The sequence below is a fragment of the Neofelis nebulosa genome, chromosome 14, assembly GCF_028018385.1.
Source record: "Neofelis nebulosa isolate mNeoNeb1 chromosome 14, mNeoNeb1.pri, whole genome shotgun sequence".
NCBI classification, from domain to species: Eukaryota; Metazoa; Chordata; class Mammalia; order Carnivora; family Felidae; genus Neofelis; species Neofelis nebulosa.
This window is the reverse complement of record NC_080795.1, coordinates 53105488-53127644: the sequence shown is the minus strand read 5'-3', so window position 1 is coordinate 53127644 and position 22157 is coordinate 53105488. Positions and strand designations below refer to the sequence as shown.

Below are 22157 nucleotides of genomic sequence, written 5' to 3'. Positions count from 1 at the left end.
CACTTGTACCCCAATGTTTATAGCAGCACTCACTCTCAACAATAGCCAAATTATGGAAAGAGCCTAAATGTCCATCAACTGAGGAATGGATAAAGAAATTGTGGTTTATATACACAATGGAATACTACGTGGCAATGAGAAAGAATGAAATATGGCCTTTTGTAGCAACGTGGATGGAACTGGAGAGTGTTATGCTAAAGGAAATAAGTCATACAAAGACAGATACCATATGTTTTCACTTGTATGTGGATCCTGAGAAACTTAACAGAAGACCATGGGGGAGGGGAAGGGGAGAAAAAGTTACAGAGAGGGAAGGAGGCAAACCATAAGAGACTCTTAAAAACTGAGAATAAACTGAGGGTTGATGTGGTGGGAGAGAGGGGAAAGTGGGTGATTGGCATTGAGGAGGGCACCTGTTGGGATGAGCACTGGGTGTTGTATGGAAACCAATTTGACAATAAATTTCATATTAAAAAAATAAAATCTCGTAACGGTAAAGACACTAACTTCTTGATGATCATTAGGAAGCTGGTGGTACAGTGAAGCAACCAGGTAGGCTTCTATTCATTATGTGACAGCCCTTTTCACTGTCTTTATTATTCTTTTAGTATGATGATGAGGATAGATGATGATGAATGTAATTGGGTGATACTTTTCTATGTAATTGGGTGTATTGTGAAATCTCTCCTGTCTCATCATTTTGTAAGTGGAGTTCAAGTAAAGAGAAAGTAGTAGCTTTTAATGTGTTGTGCGAAAGAAAACAAATAGTAACGGCCATTTCAAATAGTGCTTAAAAGGATGTTTTGTTCAATTAATAAGTACTTAAACTGATCAGAATGAGTGTGTGTGTGTGTGTGTGTGTGTGTGTGTGTGTGTTCATAGCCCTACAAGGCTTCTGTCAGGCATGTAGAAATTCCCTTAATTAAAAAAAAGTTATTGTTATATAGATTTGGAAGAGACCTGGTTAATTCTCTCACTCTCTCTGCCTCCTGTCTCTCAACCCTCACCAAAAATATGTATATTGAGGTTTCTAAATAAGAACTTCCCCAGAGTTGCACAATTATCCAGTAACAGTGTGACCCCAGTGACTGAGATACTGTCATATTGTTCCTTAAAAAATAAACCATGGAATACAGAAGAAACTACTATGCACAGTTACAAACCTGCATATAGAAAAATATCAGGTTCTTTGACAATTTTTTTTCTGAAATGGTCAGTTTAAGTGTTTTCAATCCCACTAAGGATCAAAGACATTAGATTTTATCTCCTAAAGAGAGAAATCAATTTGTGGTTAAATCACATCTTTATTTTTTTAATATGAATTTATTTATTTAAATATGAAATTTATTGTCAAATCGGTTTTCATACAACACCCAGTGGTCATCCCAACAAATGGCCTCCTCAATGCCACTCACTCACTTTCCCCCCCCCTCCCACCCCCCATCAACCCTCAGTTTATTCTCAGTTTTTAAGAGTCTCTTATGGTTTGGCTCCCTCCCTCTCTAACTTTTTTTTCCCCTTCCCCTCCCCCATGGTCTGTTAAGTTTCTCAGGATCCACATACGAGTGAAAACATATGGTATCTGTCTTTGTATGACTTATTTCCTTTAGCATAACACTCTCCAGTTCCATCCACGTTGCTACAAAAGGCCATATTTCATTCTTTCTCATTGCCAAGTAGTATTCCATTGTATATACAAACCACAATTTCTTTATCCATTCCTCAGTTGATGGACATTTAGGCTCTTTCCATAATTTGGCTATCGTTGAGAGTGCTGCTATAAACATTGGGTTACAAGTGCCCCTATGCATCAGCACTCCTGTATCCCGTGGGTAAATTCCTAGCAGTGTTATTGCTGGGTCATAGGGTAGGTCTATTTTTAATTTTTTGAGGAAACTCCACACTGTTTTCCAGAGCAGTTGCGCCAGTTTGCATTCCCACCAACAGTGCAAGAGGGTTCCTGTTCCTCCACATCCTCTACAGCATCTATAGTCTCCCAATTTGTTCATTTTAGCCACTCTGACTGGCGTGAGGTGATATCTCAGTGTGGTTTTGATTTATATTTCCCTTAAATCACATCTTTAAAAGAGCACTAGATTAGAAGGAACTCAGCTTTGATTTGAGCTCTAAAAGTAACTAGCTTTGCAAGCTTACACAAGTTACATAGTATGGTCTAGGGCAATAGTCTTCTAGTTCCAATAACTGTCATAAGTCTATGGAAAAAAAAACTGAGTAATATTTACTGTTGGCAGTCACCATTTTCATATTGGTCTCTTTGTGACTTTATATATATTTTAAGTCTAGTTTCTGCAAAATCCTATCTCCCTGCAATGCTCATTTCTACTTGGTATACAGTTAAGGAATATGCATACTTCTTGTTTCTTAGACAAAGATTAAAAAAAAAAAGATCTAAGAGCTTCAACACCATATATAATCAGTTGGTGCCTAATTCGGAAATGGAGCTCTTTATAATGTAAAGTATTTTTATACCAAAATCATGCTATTGCATTAAAATGTACAAGGCAGACTCCGTTTCGGTATTTATTTTAAGCTGATAGAAATTTAATGGATTTGTTAGTCATTTGGCAGCTATACCTGTCATCCAGTGTTATGTCAAGCACCTATGCTAGGCCCTGTGATGCAGAATAGAATAAGACATGTTCTGTTTTCTTCATGAGATCTTCATTTGACGGGAGGATTATGATGAATGTAAGAACAACCACAAGAGTAGAATTGTTGTCTCAGGTACCTGGATGCTGGGAGGGCATGGGGAGTTTAGAGGAAACTTCAGCATTGCCAGGGTAAAGGTACCATGGCAATGAGGCAAGGGAAGTAGAAGGATATGTCCAGACAGAGGGATGTTGGGCTTTAAAATCAAGGGTTTGAACTGAACCTGGAAGTAAAGGGAAGCTGTTGAAGGATTTTAAACTTGAGCTTTGGAAGATCACAGTGGTCTTTCTGTGGCTAAGGCGGAGCCATCTTAGTTTATTTTATTTTTTATTTTTATTTTTTACATTTACTCATTTTTGAGAGAGAAACAGAGCACACGTGGGGAGGGGCAGAAAGAGAAGGAGACAGAATCCAAAGCAAGCTCGAGGCTCTGAGCTGTCAGCACAGAGCCTGACACGGGGCTCCATCCCACAAACCATGAGATCGTGACCTGAGCCGAAGTTGGACGCTCAACCAACTGAACCACCCAGGCACCCCAGAGCCATCTTAGTTTAGATCATTGTGACCTATAGCCCCGGTGTGGCTAAACCATCAAGATTTGAAGAAACAGACCACAGCAGACATGCCATCAACAGCGACAGTAATGGTGATTTCACTTCACACTATGGATGTTTCGTATGCTGGTCCACAGCAGTGATGTTCTAGCACCTTGTGAGCACACCCTGCTTTAATCGTATTACACAACGCTCTAAAGAAAAATCATGGAGCACTCATTCTATTTATTCTGGAAGCCAAATTATATCAAATAGCCTGAGAGCTAGAATACTTATTTTCTTCTCTGTGACTTTGTAGTTTGTAACATGGCTTTGTAATTTTCAGGATTCTTAACAGAAGATTTAAAAAATTTTTAATTTAGGGTCCTAAAACGCTTGCTCTGATATGTAACAGAAGAAGTCTTCTTTCTCACACTTACATTTAATTTTCTTAGGAGTTTGTAGTTCTCTTGAATGAGCCTCTCCTTTCAGTTTAGACCCAAGTTTGACAGAATCATTCTGCTTTAAAGGCAGGTGCTACCTTGTGGTCTGTTTTCCTTTGTGCAAACAAAGCTTCTACTTAGCACTTCAGCTTTTAAAGTGTGTTCGCATCCATCCTTTCATTTGCTCCTGGAAATCCTAGGACAGAAGAAGTGTTATCCCCACTTATGGAGCAAGTAAGCAGTTCTGAGGAGTCCACTGGCAAGCCCCAGGGTTTGCAGCCTCTGCATTGCATGGCTGAAACTATCTATTATTGTAATCAAACTGGATAAGCAGAACTAACAATGTTACCTTCACAGAGTTGGGCAAATATATCAGCCTGTATATCAGGAGGCATAATTGTAATGCAGGTTTTAACCAAAATGCATTGTTTGGTAAAGTTTTTCTCCCTTCTTTCTCTCCAACTAACACTTCACTGACTAGTCAATGCATATGTAGTCAAGAAACCACAGGCTTATTAAAGGCAGCATGGAATTTTGATCTATTGACAACTCCTAAGGAGTCCTATTTCTTGATTTATCAATATAGTACGAAAAACAGGGAAGTACAAATGTTCCCATGTTGAGATAATTCAATTCCAGCAGCGTCTTGTTCACTTGATATTTGTATTATGTACACACCAGATGATGTATTTAAGACATCATTATGCCTCCCTAAGCTTAAATGCTACCATTTGGTGTTTTAAACATGAAGCCTGGTTCTTTCTTCCTTCAATGTGCCCATGGATTTCAATCATTTTCTAGCCTAGGACTCAGCAAACTATGACCCATGGGCAAAATCTGGCTTGCCAGCTTTTTGGGGGGCCCTTGTAAAAAATAGCTTTGAGAGTTTTAAGTGGTTGAGAAAAATGTCAAAGGGGGAACAATATTTTGTGGTACACAAAAATGATACTTCAAATTTCAGTGTTCATAAATAAAGTTTTACTGGAAAACAGCCATGCACTACATATTGTCTATGGCTGTTTTTGATCTACAACAGAGTCGAGTAGTTTAGACAGAGACTGCATCGCCCACAAAACCTAAAATATTTACTATCTGGCCCTTTAGAGGAAAAGTTTGATGTTTCTTGCTCTAGCCGATTTTGGAGTGTGAAGGGATTAAGAGATTCTTCTTCTTTTCCTTGAATGAGGGTTGAGTGGAGAGCAACCCCATGTTAGCTTCCATATACTTTGCTGTTTAGTTGGGTGGACAGAGGTGTATTTGCCAACATTTGGAAAAGTTCAACTAAATCTCAGGTCTGAAGTTTATAATAAACTGCTCTGGTTCCACCTTAATATGAAAAATTGACAAGTTAAAAAGGGAAAAAGCACACAAGGTGTAACCAAGAGGAGAGATCTGCTACTTGGTAGGAAAATAAAATCTGATAAGAGACATGAATTTGCTTTATGATTTTTACAATTGTTTCATTGTTACCATATTCCTTCCATTTGAGATAGTTGTCCTCCCCTCTCATTTGCTTTAAATAGGAAAAAAAAAGTCCCTTTAAACACCTGCCTTTGTATTCTCAGTAAATGTGTCCAAGTTTTAATTTCAGTTATTTTGAGAATACTTCAAATATGCATCACTTGAATATACAGGAAGTGAAGCCAACGTTTTTATAGTTCCTCATTGTTTGATTGCCTGATTTACATAAACATCAGTGTTTCTTCAGATTTTTTTCTGTGGGTGGGCCAGACATAATTTTTAAACATTCTAATATTAGAATGCATCTACCAACATATATTTCCCAATTTGAGTTTTGGGTATTTATTTTTTAAGTTTATTTATATATTAGCATGAATGGGGGGGTGCAGAGAGAGAGAGAGAGAGAGAGAGAGAATCTCAAGCAGACCCATGCTGTCAGCACAGAGCTTGACGTGGGGCTTGATCTCAGAAACCCTGAGATGATAACCTGAATCTAAATCAAGAGTCTGATACGTAACTGACTGAGCCACCCAGGTGCCCCAAGGTTTTGTGTTTTGTTTTTTTTTTAATGAACTATTGTAACACTTTAAAATGAGTCAGGAAAACAAAATACTTTTGATAGCATATGTATCCTCTAAAGTTGAAATAAGACACTTTTGGCATGCAAGGTAAAACTCTATAGATATCTGAAAAACAACATATGAATTTCCATTGATCCTATCTAAATAAAATTTGACTAAAGTTACAAACAAGGCCAGAATTTTGCAACCCTTGTGGTCACTGCCCCAATGGCCATGATAAACCACATTTAATGCCCTTCATAAATTGAACATCTTCATTTTACGTAAAGGGCCCTGCACCTTTCTAGTAATATCTATTTAATATTTTGTGATACACAAGATAGCAATATTTTGGGTAGGCTTATGTAGCTCTAGGGAGTGATGAAATTATGTGGTACCTTTCACCTGTTCTTTTTGTTCTCATTTTAAATGTGATGCTCCAAACAATCCTATGGTATGGTTAGGTCTGGTATTTTCCCTCCCATCTGATGGTGAAAGGAGTAGTAGGGCACAGAGAGGATGTAATTTCTCCTACTTCTAAGGTCAAAATTACATTTAGATCCATTTTCCTAAATCCTGGTTCCTAATATTTGAGTAGATGACTTCTCATGTAGGTAACCAACAAATGATTGTGTTCTGTTTCTTTAGCTGCATGGCCTAAAGAAGGGTGTAAAGCCACACGGGGTGCCTGGGTAGCTCAGTTGGTTAAGCGTCCGACTTTCAGCTCAGGTCATGATCTCATGGTTCATGAGTTCAAGCCCCATATTGAGCTCTGTGCTGACAGTTCAGAGCCTGAAGTCTGCTTCAGATTATGTGTCTCCCTCTCTCTGCCCCTTGACTGCTTGCTTACACACTCTCTCTCTAAAGTGAATAAACACTGGGGCGCCTGGGTGGCGCAGTCGGTTAAGCGTCCGACTTCAGCCAGGTCACGATCTCGCGGTCCGTGAGTTCGAGCCCCGCGTCAGGCTCTGGGCTGATGGCTCGGAGCCTGGAGCCTGTTTCCGATTCTGTGTCTCCCTCTCTCTCTGCCCCTCCCCCGTTCATGCTCTGTCTCTCTCTGTCCCAAAAATAAATAAAAAACGTTGAAAAAATTTAAAGTGAATAAACATTAAAAAAATAAAAATGAAAAAGGAAGGGTAAAGCCATTATATTGAGTACAGGCATTAGTCTCAGGATAATGTCTTTCATTTGAGTAGTGCAAATATATAAATACTTATTAAAATGATTATATATATATATATATATATATATATATATATATATATGTACATCTGTATATCTACTACAAATGGAGTATCCTGGTATTTTGTTGGTTCTTCCTTTAATCTGCCATCTTGGACTATCCTGTTTGGTAAAGTTTTACTCTCATGATAGCTCACATTCTTTGATCACTAATTACGCAGTAGATACTGTGCTGAAATCTTTGCCTTTATCAAGCTTCTGAAATGTCTCAAAAACCCTAAGATAGGACTGATGTTAACCTTTTTTTTTTTTTTTTTTTTTTTTTTTTTAACATTTTTTATTTTATTTTTGGGACAGAGAGAGACAGAGCATGAACGGGGGAGGGGCAGAGAGAGAGGGAGACACAGAATCGGAAACAGGCTCCAGGCTCCGAGCCATCAGCCCAGAGCCTGACGCGGGGCTCGAACTCACGGACCGCGAGATCGTGACCTGGCTGAAGTCGGACGCTTAACCGACTGCGCCACCCAGGCGCCCCAACCTTTTTTTTTTTTTATATAGATGATGATACTGAGGCAAAGGGTTTTGCCAACTTGCCCACAGTCACATAATGGTAAATGAGCCAAGATGCTAACCTCAGATCTGCTAACCACTGTACTATTTGAAAGGTCATGATATTCTCAACATAGTTCTTGTTTCCTGCCTTTGGATCCTGTTCTGAGTCTCCTATTCTGCACTTGACATAGTTGAATTTCATCCTGTGCTAATTCTCCTAATTAATAAAGGCAATCTTAACGTAAACCCATTGCAATGGGTTTTACACAGACTTCCACCCTGGATCTTCTTTTAACTCAGTAGTACTGGTTTTCTCTGTCATCACTCAAATAGTAAGTATGAAAACTTGAGTCCTGAAACCTCTGAGTCTGTCCTTTATTTATGTATTTTTTTAGGTTGAAATATCATGAAACTTCTCATGAGCTGTGTATAACTAGGCAATACTACAAAAAAATGTAATTTAAAATTTTAGGTCATAATTTTCATCATTCCGTAGTCCAATGGGATTATTGCAATAGTATATATTAGAAAACGCATGACTTTGGTAACATAAAGCTTAAAAACTTCAGTTAAGTATACATAAGCCATTGCAAGTTTTGAGAAGGAATGTTCAACAAGAATATTTGAAGTTGTTAGAGAAGCCTAAAAATATTTAAACAATTAAAAAAACACTCATATTAAGTTGCACAGTTTACTACTTCCCATGTGAAAAATTGCTAAAATTCTAATTCTGAATGTCTTTTGGAACAACCTGTCCCTTGAATTTCTGTTAAAATTTTAGCGTATACCGAGCTGGGGTTTTCCAGGGGCCAGCTTGATGCTTTTTGATACAGCTGCAATCCAAAGAATAAATACCCCTAGTGGGTGTCAGCATCTGCCACATTCTGAATGGAGATGCTGGTGCTTTGACAATAAAGGGCAGCTGAACAATTAGTCAGATTTTCATGTTGTGCTAAGACAGCCTGTACCTGACAGTCTTGATGACCAAAAAATAATAGAAAAAATGTTCATTCGTATGTGTCTGAGGTCCTGTCTACCTCACCGATTGCTTCCCTTTCTCCAATAATTAATTGCAATATATGGAATTACATTTTCACAGTTGGGTTTAACAAAGGCTGATTTTTCTATGCTTTTAATTTAAGGTTTTAATTCTCTTGTTTACTTGATTGCCATCTGAGATATTCATTTAAAAGATGGCTGTTGTCATCTAGATTTTTGGTGAGAAGATAAACAACTTCCTCTCCTGGTGTGCCAAAACCCTGAGAGAGCTGATACCAAAGTTGGGGGTGGGGGGAATTGTGCATCTTTTGTTTCTCTCGGTTTTTCATCTCTTCTACCCAGTTTGTCACTTTTATTGGTTCATTGTAACTCCCTTTCCTGTGACCATTACCTTTTAGTGTTGAGCCTCTTGGTGATTTTCCTTACCTCCATTCTTTCTTCTTTCAGGAAACTTAAGTTTCCTAAAGTATTCATTCCCTGCTCCCTTTGTATATACGAAGGAGTAATCACATTATTACCTCATTGCCTGCCGCTGTACCTTTGCTTTTAGTAGACCAAGATCCTGAAATGCAGGAACATTGCTTTTTCATCTGAGCCTCTAGCTCTCCATCATGATGCCTGGCCTCTGGCACTTTTTTTTTTTTTGGGGGGGGGGAGAGAGGGAGGGAGAGGGCGGGCAGGCATGTGGGCACATCAATGCAGAGGGAGAGGGAGAAAGAATCTTAAGCAGCCTCCATGCCCAGCACAAAGCCTGCCTTCTGGGTTTGATCTCATCACCATGAGATCATGACCTAAGCTGAAATCAAGAGTCCAATACCTAACTGACTGAGCCACCCAGGCGCCCTATATGCTTCTGTCTGTTGAAATCAGGGAACAAACCAGTTACCATCTTGGTCATGTTGCTCTCATGCTCAAGAATCTATCAAGATTCTCTCCCTGCTAGACCAAGCCCTAATCTTGAGCCTAACTTCATTTTTATTAATTTTAATTATGACTTAAATACTTGAAGTCACACAAAGTTGAAGAGATTTATAACTTCCTTTTTTGAAACAAAGTAAAATAAGAAGTAAATTCCCCACTTACAGCAAAGTAACCATTTACTCTAAAGTAACCATCTTCCACTTCTGATCTCCAGCTCATTTAAGCCACTCTTCATTGGGCTTATCATGTGCCATATGAATTTTCTGTTGTGTGATTATGAATGGAGTCACCCTCGTCAAGACTTCACTCTTCCCTCTGTCTCTTTAAAACCTGCCCAGCTGAGGTTCCAACTTCCATGGCATATGTTACCTGCCACACTTGAATACTTAAGTTCTCTATTATAATTGTTTTCAGGTGTTGGACTATTTGTTCTTCCAATACGATTTGCATTCCTTTCCAGCAACCATGGCTTTTCTTTCTATATAACAGATATTTACAGGGCATGTGCAAGCAATCTCATACCTAGCATTCGAATGGGTTTTTAAATATAAAGGAATTGAGTTTTTAAATGGCACTTGTGTTCGTTCATTTGGCAAGCATTAAAACTCCACCATGTGTCCGGCACTGTGTTAGAAACAAAGAATTTACAGACTGAAAGAAAAACTGTAATGGCAGAACAGAAATGGATCTGTATTTTCTGCCTCTAATGTACACAGCACATGCCTTTAATATCTACTATGCTATATTGCAGTGCTTTGTGAGTGCCTCATGCCCCCCTGTCTTTGGCACCTCTAGGACAGGGAATGGGTATTATAATTTTATATTCTCAGGGTCTGGTACAATACCTGGCATGTGCTCCTTTTTTGGGGAATGCTTGGAATGAACTACTGAACTGAACTACAGTATAATTTGAAAAATGTTATAATGGAGCCTGTGTGGATACTGTGGAGGGACAGGAGAGGGGTACCTACCCTATTTTTGTTTCTTGGCCAGAGTAAGTTCCCCTTGCCAAATGACAGCCCGATCAGATTGTATTTGGACACAGTTTCACTTGGACAGTAATTTTACTTAAACCAATATTGGCAGTGCTCACTTGGATTACATTTTTGAGGAGGCACTGTAATTTAGAAGCATGTAAGTTGGCTAAAGTAGGGTCTTATTTCTGAACAAGGACAAAGTATAGATTTTTATGGAGACCTCTGTTCAGCAAACTCTGGTATCTCTGTTTTCTTAAGCCATATAGAGTTTTCTAAAGTTGATCAGTCTATTGAATGATCTCATTGGTGTTTTAAAACTCATTTATTTATAAAATTGACATAAGGATTTTCCTGAACTGTTAATAAAATAGCTATTTTTGGGAAGCAGTCCTGTTGTACCATTCAGGTAAATACGAGTAGTTCTGTATCTTCTGCACCTGTTTTGATTTTTTTATGGATAACGAGAATGTTTTGTATAAATGAATTAATAAGGTTGATGTGAATCCCACTTATTTATTTATTTTTTTTTAAATTTTTTTTTCAACGTTTTTTATTTATTTTTGGGACAGAGAGAGACAGAGCATGAACGGGGGAGGGGCAGAGAGAGAGGGAGACACAGAATCGGAAACAGGCTCCAGGCTCTGAGCCGTCAGCCCAGAGCCTGACGCGGGGCTCGAACTCACGGACCGCGAGATCGTGACCTGGCTGAAGTCGGACGCTTAACCGACTGCGCCACCCAGGCACCCCAAATCCCACTTATTTAAAGATCACAAGCTGAAGAAATTTCTGGGAGAGAATGGATACAGGCTAGAGGGGAACCTGGAACTATAAGTTCCTACAAATAGTGGTTTTCTCCAAAGCAGAAGAGTTAGATCTGGGAGAAGTGGCTGAACGGGACAGGCGGTTGTGGATGGAACTGGAGTTGGTAATAAAGAGGTTCCAGGAAGCATGTCAAGAAGTAGACTGGCAGGGTAGGTGGTTGAGACAGTTGCTTTGAAAAGCTTTTGGTCCAAAGGTATTTGATTTGATGCGCTCTCAGTTTAGGCTTCTGAGTGTGTGGGCTGCCTGTGTTGGTTTTATGTTGTGGCAGGATCCCTGAGACCCAGGAAGGTTAACGGAGCTTCAGATCATGTCAGGACTTGGTGCCAATCAAAGCTTCTGTTTAAATGCTTTGTTAAATAAGAAATATTTTGATATTTTTTCTCCTAATGATTTGAATGAAGGAAAAGCACCATTGAACATATGGAAACGAAGGATATTGATGAGATGGTCAGTTGTGTATTTTGAAGGCTAAGGTAGTTCAACATTATCATATAAGGGGTATAATTTCATGCACATAACTCTGAAAAGAAATTGTGTGTGGCATAATTGGGGATGAAATGCCTGTCAAAATCAAAATAACTTCTTTCAGAATGTTAATATAGTGTTGTTTTCTGTAAATTTAATCAGGTCACAGTGTTCATTAAAATAAATTTTTCTGTTTTACTTTTAATACACAAACACATTAAAATTATAAAAGATTCATATGATTCAGGGGCTCCTGGGTGGCTTAATTGGTTGGGCATATGACTCTTGGTTTCGGCTCAGGTCATGATGCCGAAGTTATGGGATCCAACTCCATGTCAGTCTCCTGGCTGAGCATGGAGCCTGCTTAAAATTCTCTCATTCTCATTCTCTCTCTCTCTCTCTCTCTCTCTCAAATAAAAATTAAAAAAAAATTAAAGATTCAGATCATTCAGAAATGTATAATTTTTAACATATTTCAAAATTCCACCACCTCTTTCCCAAGTTCTCTAGGCTCCTTCATACATACACACATGTGCAGTCATTGCACCATACTCCATATATCCTGCAACAGGCCTTTTTAACTTGCTGATAGATCTCAGAGATTTTCTCAGTCACTGCTTATAATTCACCCTGTGCTGCTTCATGGTTGTAGTAGTCTACAGTTTGAATGCATCAGATATTTATTCTCCATAAATTTGAGGACAAATAATCAAGATTTTCTTTAGGTATTTTTACATAGGATGATAGGTATTTCAGAAATTCCACATTCTGTGAACTGGTATTATGAGCATGGAATGAAATGAGGAAAGGGAGCTACAAGTAAGAGTAAATATCAGCAGAGGACCTTATAAAATTATTTCCAAATGCTTACTGCTATAACTTTTAGGCCAAAAAGCTTATTGGCATAATCCATGTTTTAAAGAAAACTCAGACCTTGTAGATAACCGCAGATTTATGAAGTGTATAGTTCTCTTTTCTCTTCTTAATATAAATGCTTTGTTGTCTTCACCCTTTAGTTCTATTTTATCCTTTGGAATGTTTATAATTATTTTGAAAAATAATTCAGCTAATAGGAAGGGCTGCTTGCTTTTTTGAAAAAGCAAGACAACCAACAATTTGTGGACACAATGTATTTTGGTCATGATTAAGAACCAACTGACCAGCTATAGATGACAGTTTTATTAAAATATAAGTCACAGCACTTAAGATTACAAATGCATATTTTGTGGGGTGACAAATTGTTCTTTACCCACTATCCTCCCCCAAAGAGTGATAGTGTAATTTGACTATGGACTTCTACGCATTGGTTTTCCAGTTGTAAATTTAAAACATTTTAGGAACAGACTTAGATGCGTCATGGTGGTCATTTAATGCATGAAGCCTGTTAGACCCAAGATTGAAAGGTGAAGGTTGCTATTTACTTTTTATGGGTCCAGAAACTTTCATTATTTAAACTGTAGTCTATTTCAAAAAAAAATATTTTTTAGTCTTTAAATTCTGTTTTCTCATTTTGCTTTCTCAATTTTCAAAATTTTAATATTCGGTGATGTCCTGTTTTGGTTCTATGTTCTATTCCATTATCTCTTTGCTTGCAGCAACTGTACATTTTAAAGCTTTTCTGAATTATTAAAGGACCAAATACAGTAGTGACATTCAGAGGCTCGTTAAATGAATAAAAGTGATGCCATGGAGTTTTCCTAGAGGTTAACATATTGTCAGTTGCCGTCAACTAAATCTCTTACAAGTAATGCACTATATAATCTGTTGAAAACCTGAGTTTTCAATTAACCAGTCCTCCAGCCTTCTCTTCTTTCCTCTCCTTGAAGAGCAGAGTATATTTATTTTCACCTGTGTAAGCCAATTATCTCCAGTCCAGATGTTACCGGTCTACCAGGGAATCTGACCTAGAATACTAGTCTATAAATTGGTTCTTTTTACACTTTGTTGAAATGTGTGTGGTTTAGTGGAAAACATACACGTTTCTAATCTGTTGCTTCTGTGTGCAGACTGCCTATTATGAGCCAGTCAATTTGCATATACTATTACAAATCTCCACAATAATAGTCTTGTAAGGTCAGTGATGTGTCCCTGTTTTATACAGAAGGAAATAGACACTCAGAGCTCTGTAGTTACTTGCCCAGAGTCACAGAGCTGCTAAGAGGAGAGCTGGGATTCAAACCCAGAAATAGCAGACCTAAAAGCACTTCTTTTTAACAAACTGTTCCTAGAGAAATTCTGTTAGCACGTTATAGAGAAAAGAATACAGATTTAGAAGGCAATCAGTTTGGGGGCCTTTCAGAATCACCTCAGCCACTATTAGCTGTGTGACTTTCTCTTGATCTCAAGTTCCTTTTTTTGCAAACTAGGGATAGTACTGCTTACCTTATAGGATTATTATAAAGACTAAATGGAAATGCATGTAAAGCCTTTGGCACATTGTAAGCTTTCAAAAAGAGTGACTATACTATCCCTCCAAGTTAAGACACCTTCTGCTGAAAGTAAATGTCAGCACTGACTAACATTAAAGAGAATTTTAATTTACTGTCCTGAAAACAGAAGATACTGATTAGAGTATTCCCATTGTGTTTTTCATTGTAGGTCTTTTGAAGAGCAGAACAGATTTCAATCCCAGCAGCAATGCAATTTGTAGTGGGCGTGTTTTCTTTTTCTTTTTAATCCTTTGTTTTAATCTCATTTGGAGTTGCAAAATTTTCTGAAGGGTCTTATGCTTGCTGCCTAGGGCCCTAGGCTGGAATTTTCTCTTAGCCTATTGATGTGGTGAGCTGTTGGAAGAGGTAGGAGTGATTTAGAATGAGATGGCATTAGGAAACAAATGAGTTGAACACATATTTTTCTGACCACTAGAATTTCGATTGAGCTAACCGGTAAGTTTGTGAGTTTTATTTGCAAAACAAGTAAATTTCTTTGACTGAAATTTTCTTTTTCTCTTTAAAATTGTTTTTAGGATGCAGAATAGAAAACTGTGATTCTTGCTTTAGCAAAGACTTTTGTACCAAGTGCAAAGTAGGCTTTTATTTGCATAGAGGCCGTTGCTTTGATGAATGTCCAGATGGTTTTGCACCATTAGATGAAACCATGGAATGTGTGGGTGAGTAGTTTTTCATGTAACTTTCAAACGTCAACTTTTATTTTAACACCTGTTCCTTGAAAAAATTATGCATGCTGGATATATTTAACCTAAAAACAAATTGGTTCTCTTGTTAATTAGAACTGAAAATTATTTAAGTTCTTTGCTGCCTTGCTGAATTTTTTTAGGCATCGTGACATTGGTAGTGTCCTATTAAATCTTCCTACAAAATTTGCTAGTCATACATTGGCTAGGTTCAACTATTTAAATGCTGGTATGTTTTTATCATCTGTAACACATATATTAGAAGTTGTAAAAAACGAAATTTCAAGCAGTACCATGAACTATTCTATCACTATTTAATGTATCTTAATTATGGAGCTTCCTGTTTAGCCATTTAAAAAGTTGAAAAGAAAAATTTTGTGCAAAATGTTTTGTGGATTATTTGCTGCATGTTGGAAAGTGTATTAAAACAATGTTACTTTTTACTAAATTTAGATATCTAGAATGTGTAACTTAATATACACTGTTCATGAATAGTTAGGAGTACATGTTTTAAAAATGTTACAATTTTTGAGTGTTTGAAAAACACTTTGCTATTTTTAGACAACTGATTAGAATGTAAAGATCTGTGAGTACCTACATTTTGATGAATGCCTAATCTAACGAATCTAACATCCAGGTGTAATGGCATTACCATCACACCCCCTTCTCACCACCCTGGATTCTATTTGACATGTTATACATGTGAGAGGATTTATGACAGAATTGTGTATTAAATGAGACTTTGCATCCCCTTAACATGGGGACTTCAAAAATGAGAACTTTTTTTTCTGCAGAAATATTGTTGAAATAGTCTAATGATCTATTTGAAGATTTGCAGAGAACACATTCAAATGACAGGATTTTGAAGAAATGTGTACTTATATTCTTGTTTATGTGGGGGTTAATATGTTCATACAGGTGACACCCTAAAAAAAAAAAAAGAAAGTCATCAGAAGAGAATATTCAGAATATTGAATTTCCTTTTGAGAGGCAAGACCCACACCCATTACAAATGTTCAGTGGAAACTCTTATGAAATCCTTAAGTATAAAAAATTACAAATAGAGCCCTATGTAATAGAGCCCTTTTACTCAGCTTCCCTGAGTAAAAACTCTTAAATAGCTTTGAAAAATCTATGTGTAACCACTATGCCTGCTGAGATCTGAAATGCCAAAATATTGTGTGTGGACTCAGGGCCTGAGTCCTCATCTGCTAGTGCAAAGGGGTTTTTGCATGGTGAATTTGGTGAGGAGGTTTAACTCTGCATATTTTTATCCTTTCATTCCCCATCCCAGGGGATGGGGAAGTCACAATTGTGAGTTGCCATGGGGGCATTTGGAATTAACCTGTAAAATTTTGTCTTCTGTCATAATTTGAAAAGAGGCTTTTCTTCTCTTGGTTTTAGCTATTGAATCTGTTAAAGACTCTATATTTCAGTATCTTTAGAAGGGACCAATGGCATTCCTCTAAAAAATAAGATAAATACAAAGTAATAGTCTTTAAATTACTTAAGTGGCAGTTCCTTGACGTAGATGAAAGTAACCCTATGGTCCAAAATATTAAAGTGTCTGAAAAGGGAATACAGGTCTTTGTGGGCTGTAAAACATAATTTATCTGAAGGAGGTGTGGAGAAAACACAGCTATAAAGTTTGACAGTGGAACAAATGGACACCAAATTGTTACCTGTGTTTGTATTTTTTTTCTTTTTTTCTTTATTAGAAGGATGCGAAGTTGGTCATTGGAGTGAATGGGGAGCTTGTAGCAGAAATAATCGCACATGTGGATTTAAATGGGGTCTGGAAACCAGAACACGGCAAATTGTTAAAAAGCCAGCAAAGGACACGATACCATGTCCAACCATCGCTGAATCCAGGAGATGTAAGATGGCCATGAGGCATTGTCCGGGAGGTGAGTTTAGAGAATTAACGATGGTGGGCTCTGTGCTCTCTGACTTCTCTTCTCCCTAACCATTCTCCCTCCCCATAGAGGAAACCTAATAATATGACTGGTGACAGGGTAAAATGTATCCTGTAGTTACTAAGAGACAAATTCTTAAAATGTGAAGAATATAAAGTGAATATTTCACTTTTGTGATCCCTTGAAAATGATTTGGAAGAGTACATGACAAATGAGCTTTCTAAAATGAGAGTTTTACAATGTGTGTGTGTGGGGGGGGGGCGGGGGGGGGCTGATGTGCCCTGGCAGATGTTGCTCTGAGGGAAGTGGCCAACTTTCAGTTGAGAAGAGTCTAGATTAGGAGGGTTTATGAAATCTGTAAAATCATCTACATCATTACTAGTTGAAGATGACAACTTAAAATAAACTTGCCCAAACACTGGGAAGAATAAATGTTGTCTTAATGTTACCACAATTAGCTGGTTCCCTTTGTTTGGATAATAATTTGTCAAAAACAGCTACTGGTATGTGTGTGTTTATTCATGTCTTTGTAGTAATTGTGCTGATTTGCAATAATTATTCTGTAATAACAGGATTAGGCCCATTTACAAATTAGGAGAAGCATACATAGCTCAGGTGCTGGCTGAAGCTGAGTCAGTACATTGAAATGCAGTTTTTAGCGATGTCACTGTGGTTCTTAAAGCATAATCGCTTGTTACTATTTATTTTATCACCAGCGGATGCTACATTGCCAGAGATGAAGTGGGGATTTTTCTAGTGCACAAAATAGAAAGGCAAAAAAAAAAAAAAAAAAAAAGCAAGTTGTGTTTGGAAAACTGCCCTTGAAAATAATCAAAACGTTTGTTTGCCTCCATTCTTGCTATTAGGACATAGCTTTTCAGCCCTGTAGCTGTAGCCCAGAAAGAGAATATATATCTGCTTAAATGGATTTATATTCCTATTATGCTTCCTTGTAGAGAGGTTTATGATCCATGGAGGAAGACAAAACTTTTAAGACTTGAAGACTCCAGTCGGCTTTTGAGAACTATTAGATCCAGATTCAGAAGCTACTATTAGGAAGGCAGATTTTCCTCTTGAATTAGTTTTGCTTTCCTTCACTGGGGCTTCGAAACAAAGTTTTTTTGGGTCTGCTTTTCACTAACAAGGATGGTTTTGTTCAGTTCAACTGAGTATTTTTCAGTCAAAATAAAAGAAAATATTTTCTTACAAAACTAATAAGGCACTTCTTGGATAGCTGAGAGCATTTAACCTGCAACCTTGTGCCTAAAAACAAACCCGATGTATTCAGGTATTGGAAATAAAGACTTTCTTTGTTGTATATTGTTTATGTAACTACCCCCCCACCATCCCTCTTCCAGCAACGTGGCCCCCCAATTGTGGTTTACGTTAATAGCAAAAATTAACCTGAAAATGCTCCTATAACAAACATGCTTATGTGTAACAAGAGCCGGCACATTCCCCTCCCCTGTGAAATGATTTTGACCTACCCCAGGTCTGGCTTGAGAGTTTTGTAGATAACAGCTACATTGTTAACCTATAATGTTTATGGCATTTTTATATATTTTCTTTTGCTTCCAGCAATACTAAATAGAATATAACCTGACAGTGTCAGTAGCTGAAATTATGTCAAAACAAACATTTATGTATCATCTGCTAATAATCTCTTTTTGACCACTGAACCAGTAATGAACTTGGATTTAATTTCCTATTTAGGTTTTACCAAGCATTATTTATTAGGAGAGGGCAGCTATCACTCTAACCCCTGTATCTAAATTTTTGGTTTGATAAATTCAGTATTATCTAACCTTTAAAGTTAGGAGGTTTGAAAAGTTGTATTAGAATTTGTTTTACTGTTTAATGTTTCATAAAAAGAACTAAAATAGAACTGCTGATAGAAATTGAAGGTTACTCTCCAATAAAAAACTTCTATTTACAAATGTAGGAAATGAAAAGTAGAAAATTAGTCTTGGAACTTGAGCTCCAATTGATAAAAATTGGCATAACTTCCAGTGGAGTAACCCACCTTGCCTCAGGTGAGAGAGGGAACAGTTCCTTTTTTCAGCAGGTCATGGTCATTAATGGAAGAATGGAGAAGAAAACCACTTTATCCCATTTTACATCTTGACTTGATTTCAGTGATCTGCTTTGACAAACCATGCAAAAATGTAAGTCGTAATCAGGTTGGGAATACAGGCATTTTTCAGATCTTTTCAACATATGTATGGATTTCTCTCCTGTTGGAGCCAATCTTAACCTGATTGCACACAAATGCAGCCTTAACCTCCTTCACACTAAAGCACTGGCACATTAAAATCAGCTGCTTTTGATTACTGGAAGGCAGAAGTTAGAGGTCAGCAAAATGGAATAGTCACTAAGTGTATAAGATATTACACTGAGATCTATTAGAAATGAGAACATAAATGGATAGAAGATAAAAAAAAACAATGTAATATTTTAGTATAACTTTTCTTATTGCATGCTTATTTGCCTTTTTTAAGAAAGGAAGAATACCTGGAAATAACTTAAGTCATGGATTGATTTGCACGTTAAGTTATTCAGTGTTCATTCCCCAACTTCTCTTTCTGATTAGTTGAGTTTTGGGGGCTTTTCTGACACTCATTCGTTGGGATTCTGGTCTAGCGATCACAAGATCTGGGTCTCTGCACCCTGTCAACTCGTTAACTCTGTGACCCTTGGCAAGTCACTTAACCTCTCTTGGCCTCTATTTCCTCATTTGTAAATTGAGGGTATTGGGGCGGGCAATTTCTAAGATCCAGTCCAATTCTAAAATCCAATGATTCTAAGACAAATCACCAACAGATATGGGCAAGGTCTGCGGTCGTCATGTAAGTCCAAGAGCATTGTTCATGCCTAAAGGACTGAACACTCTTCCAGTAGCTATAGTGTGCATTTGCCAAACCCTTCCACATCTGGCAGCTTTTCGCCCTCCTCCTGCCTCCTCATGGGTAGTCAACTATCCAAGACTAAGCAAGACTCTAAATCTGCCTATGACCTGTGGTTTACCAAAGATAGCAGGAGGCTGGAGGAAAAAAAGAGAGGGGATCATAAAAGACCACGATAAAAAGAGGTAAACAGAGAGCAAAAAAAAAAAAAAAAAAAGAACAATGAGTGTAGGAAACAAGTGCAAAAAAGAAAGGTCTACTTAAAAATAAAGAGCCTACTTATTGTGGATATCTGTCTTCACTTTCCTTGCTCCATTCTGTAGGGACTAGTTTATTCTATTAATATACAGCCTGGAGCTTCAAATGGAAGGGATTTCAAGTCATGACCCTGTGCATTAGATAATATGTTAGTAGAAAAATACAAACATGCTGTTATCATATATTTAAATGACAAATGGGAGAATAGAATCATGGTGCTAAGGTGTAGAGTTGAAAGATGTTCATGTACAGGGGAAACTGTTACTTGGGTGACTGTAGTCTTCAGGACTGGCCAACATAACCTCAACCTGAGATATTCTGTCTGTGTGTATGACACTCCTTGTTACTTTGTAAGGTCCCCTGACAATTAACGTTATCAGGTATTATTGAGCACTGCTATGTACCAATCACTTGCCTAGGCATGATACTGCTCAGAGTCTTCACAGAACTGTTTCTAGTGGGAATCTTGGCAATCAAGAAGTAAGTGGATGAATGCATAATTTCACGTGGAGATGGAGGCCAGCAAGAAACACAAAGCAGGATAATGAACTAGTGAAAGATTGAGAATAGGAGTGTACTATTTTACATAGGGAATTTAGGGAAATGGAGGGAGTAACATTTGATCAGAGATCTGAATGAAGGAGATCTTCTGAAGAGCTAAGGAAGGATCTTTTTAGCTATTGACACAATGGTTGTGAATGTCCTTGATTCTCCCGCAGCATATTGGGGAAGAGGAAGAAACTGCAATCCAGGAAGGCTCTGACTGGTCCACGGTGATACGTGGCAAGTTTCCAGTGGTAGGTCCAGGACTAGGACTAATGTCTTCCTGCCTGGGAAACCCAAGTTTTCCTTGTTCCTTACGATAAAAATCAAAGATAAAGCTATGGTTGTCTATCAAAGAAGCCAACTCTAAACTATTTCTCCCCCAATCCCAACACATCATCTTAGTTTTGCTCTACAAATACTTTAAAAAAAAACCTGACACCCTGCGGTTACCAACCCCTCCCAGTATCTTCCAACTTGGAATAGTAAAGCATACTCCAAGAGTCATTTCATAAATGCCCGAGTATTGAACCACTGGCTTTGCTTTGATTCAGCCACACCTACAAAGTCCCGCTTCTTTAATTTTAGTGTCATTGGTCCTCTGTTGGGGGGAAAAGTGTGACTTCCAGATTGTTCTTTTCATCTTAGTGTGTTTGAGTCACCCTCGAGGCCAGCCTCTAAGGCTGCCTTGTGTTGAGCCATGCTCAGCACTCGCCTGGGCTTACTTGCTTTCAGGGGGAAGGTCTAGGGATTTGAGTCCCACCTCTGCATTTTGGGCTCTGTGCCCAGCATGGCTTTGCTCTTTCTGACCCAGTGAAGCAATCAGACTTGATAAAGTAATTTAGGCAATGCTTTGACAGACACTTATAGCTTTCTGTCTCTTTGGCTTGTGGCTGCCTCTACTCACTGTGCAGCAGTTATTAGTACATTATGATGCATTTCTTAAGCCCTCATCATATTTTCTCAGAATTGTGCTAACTTTAAATATAGAACCTGCTACTATATACTATTTCAACTTGAAAATGACTCATTCCTTTTATGAGACATTAATTGACCTTCATCTTTTTTTTAAGTGGCTTTCAACTTGATAGGAAACAAAAAATACTATTTAGCAACTCAGAAACTTAATCTCTGCAAACATCTACTTTTTAAAAGGCAGCAGTAATAAGACCTCTCTAATCTTTGTTTTCTGTATATAAACTGACAGCAACATGTGCACTAGGTATTAGATAATAGAACTAAAGATGGTTGTGGATTGTGATGGATTAAACTGAGAGCAGGAAATAAGCACATTTGCAGTAGGATAGGGTCAAGAAAATATGCTTTAGACATATGTTCTTTATTTTTCTACATTTTGTTTACATTTGAGTTGCAATTTATGTGGTCTGCTTTATGCATGCCAACCTCAAGAGTTGGTTTGGAAGAGAGGAGAAGAGAAAAACCTTTTCTTCTGAAACTTTCCGAGTTGTCAGGAATGTAGGTGCCGAATTTATGATATGAAGAAGAGAACATTCTGGTTGCCTCCATGTTTGCTATGCTAAATACCTTTCTATATTTCTTTTAAGATCAGTGATTTGTGTTAGTCACCTTAGGCATATTGTGCACTTTCCCAGGTACTCTGGATACATGGCAGCTAATTGTGATGTTTATTCTAGAGAGATTATAAACTGGGACAGTCATCACCTTTTATTTTTATTTTATTTTATTTTTTTTAATTTTTTTTTCAACGTTTTTTATTTATTTTTGGGACAGAGAGAGACAGAGCATGAACGGGGGAGGGGCAGAGAGAGAGGGAGACACAGAATCGGAAACAGGCTCC

General features: G+C 37.8%; 1 protein-coding gene across 1 annotated transcript in view; it reads left to right on the top strand.

Annotated features, from left to right (window-relative positions):
• Positions 1-22157, top strand: part of RSPO2 (R-spondin 2) — a 164784-nt gene that overhangs the window by 90583 nt on the left and 52044 nt on the right. Inside the window, exons 3-4 of the mRNA XM_058698840.1 lie at positions 14551-14694; positions 16437-16625. Coding sequence (XP_058554823.1) covers positions 14551-14694; positions 16437-16625 — 333 coding nt within the window. The remainder of the gene's footprint in view (positions 1-14550; positions 14695-16436; positions 16626-22157) is intronic.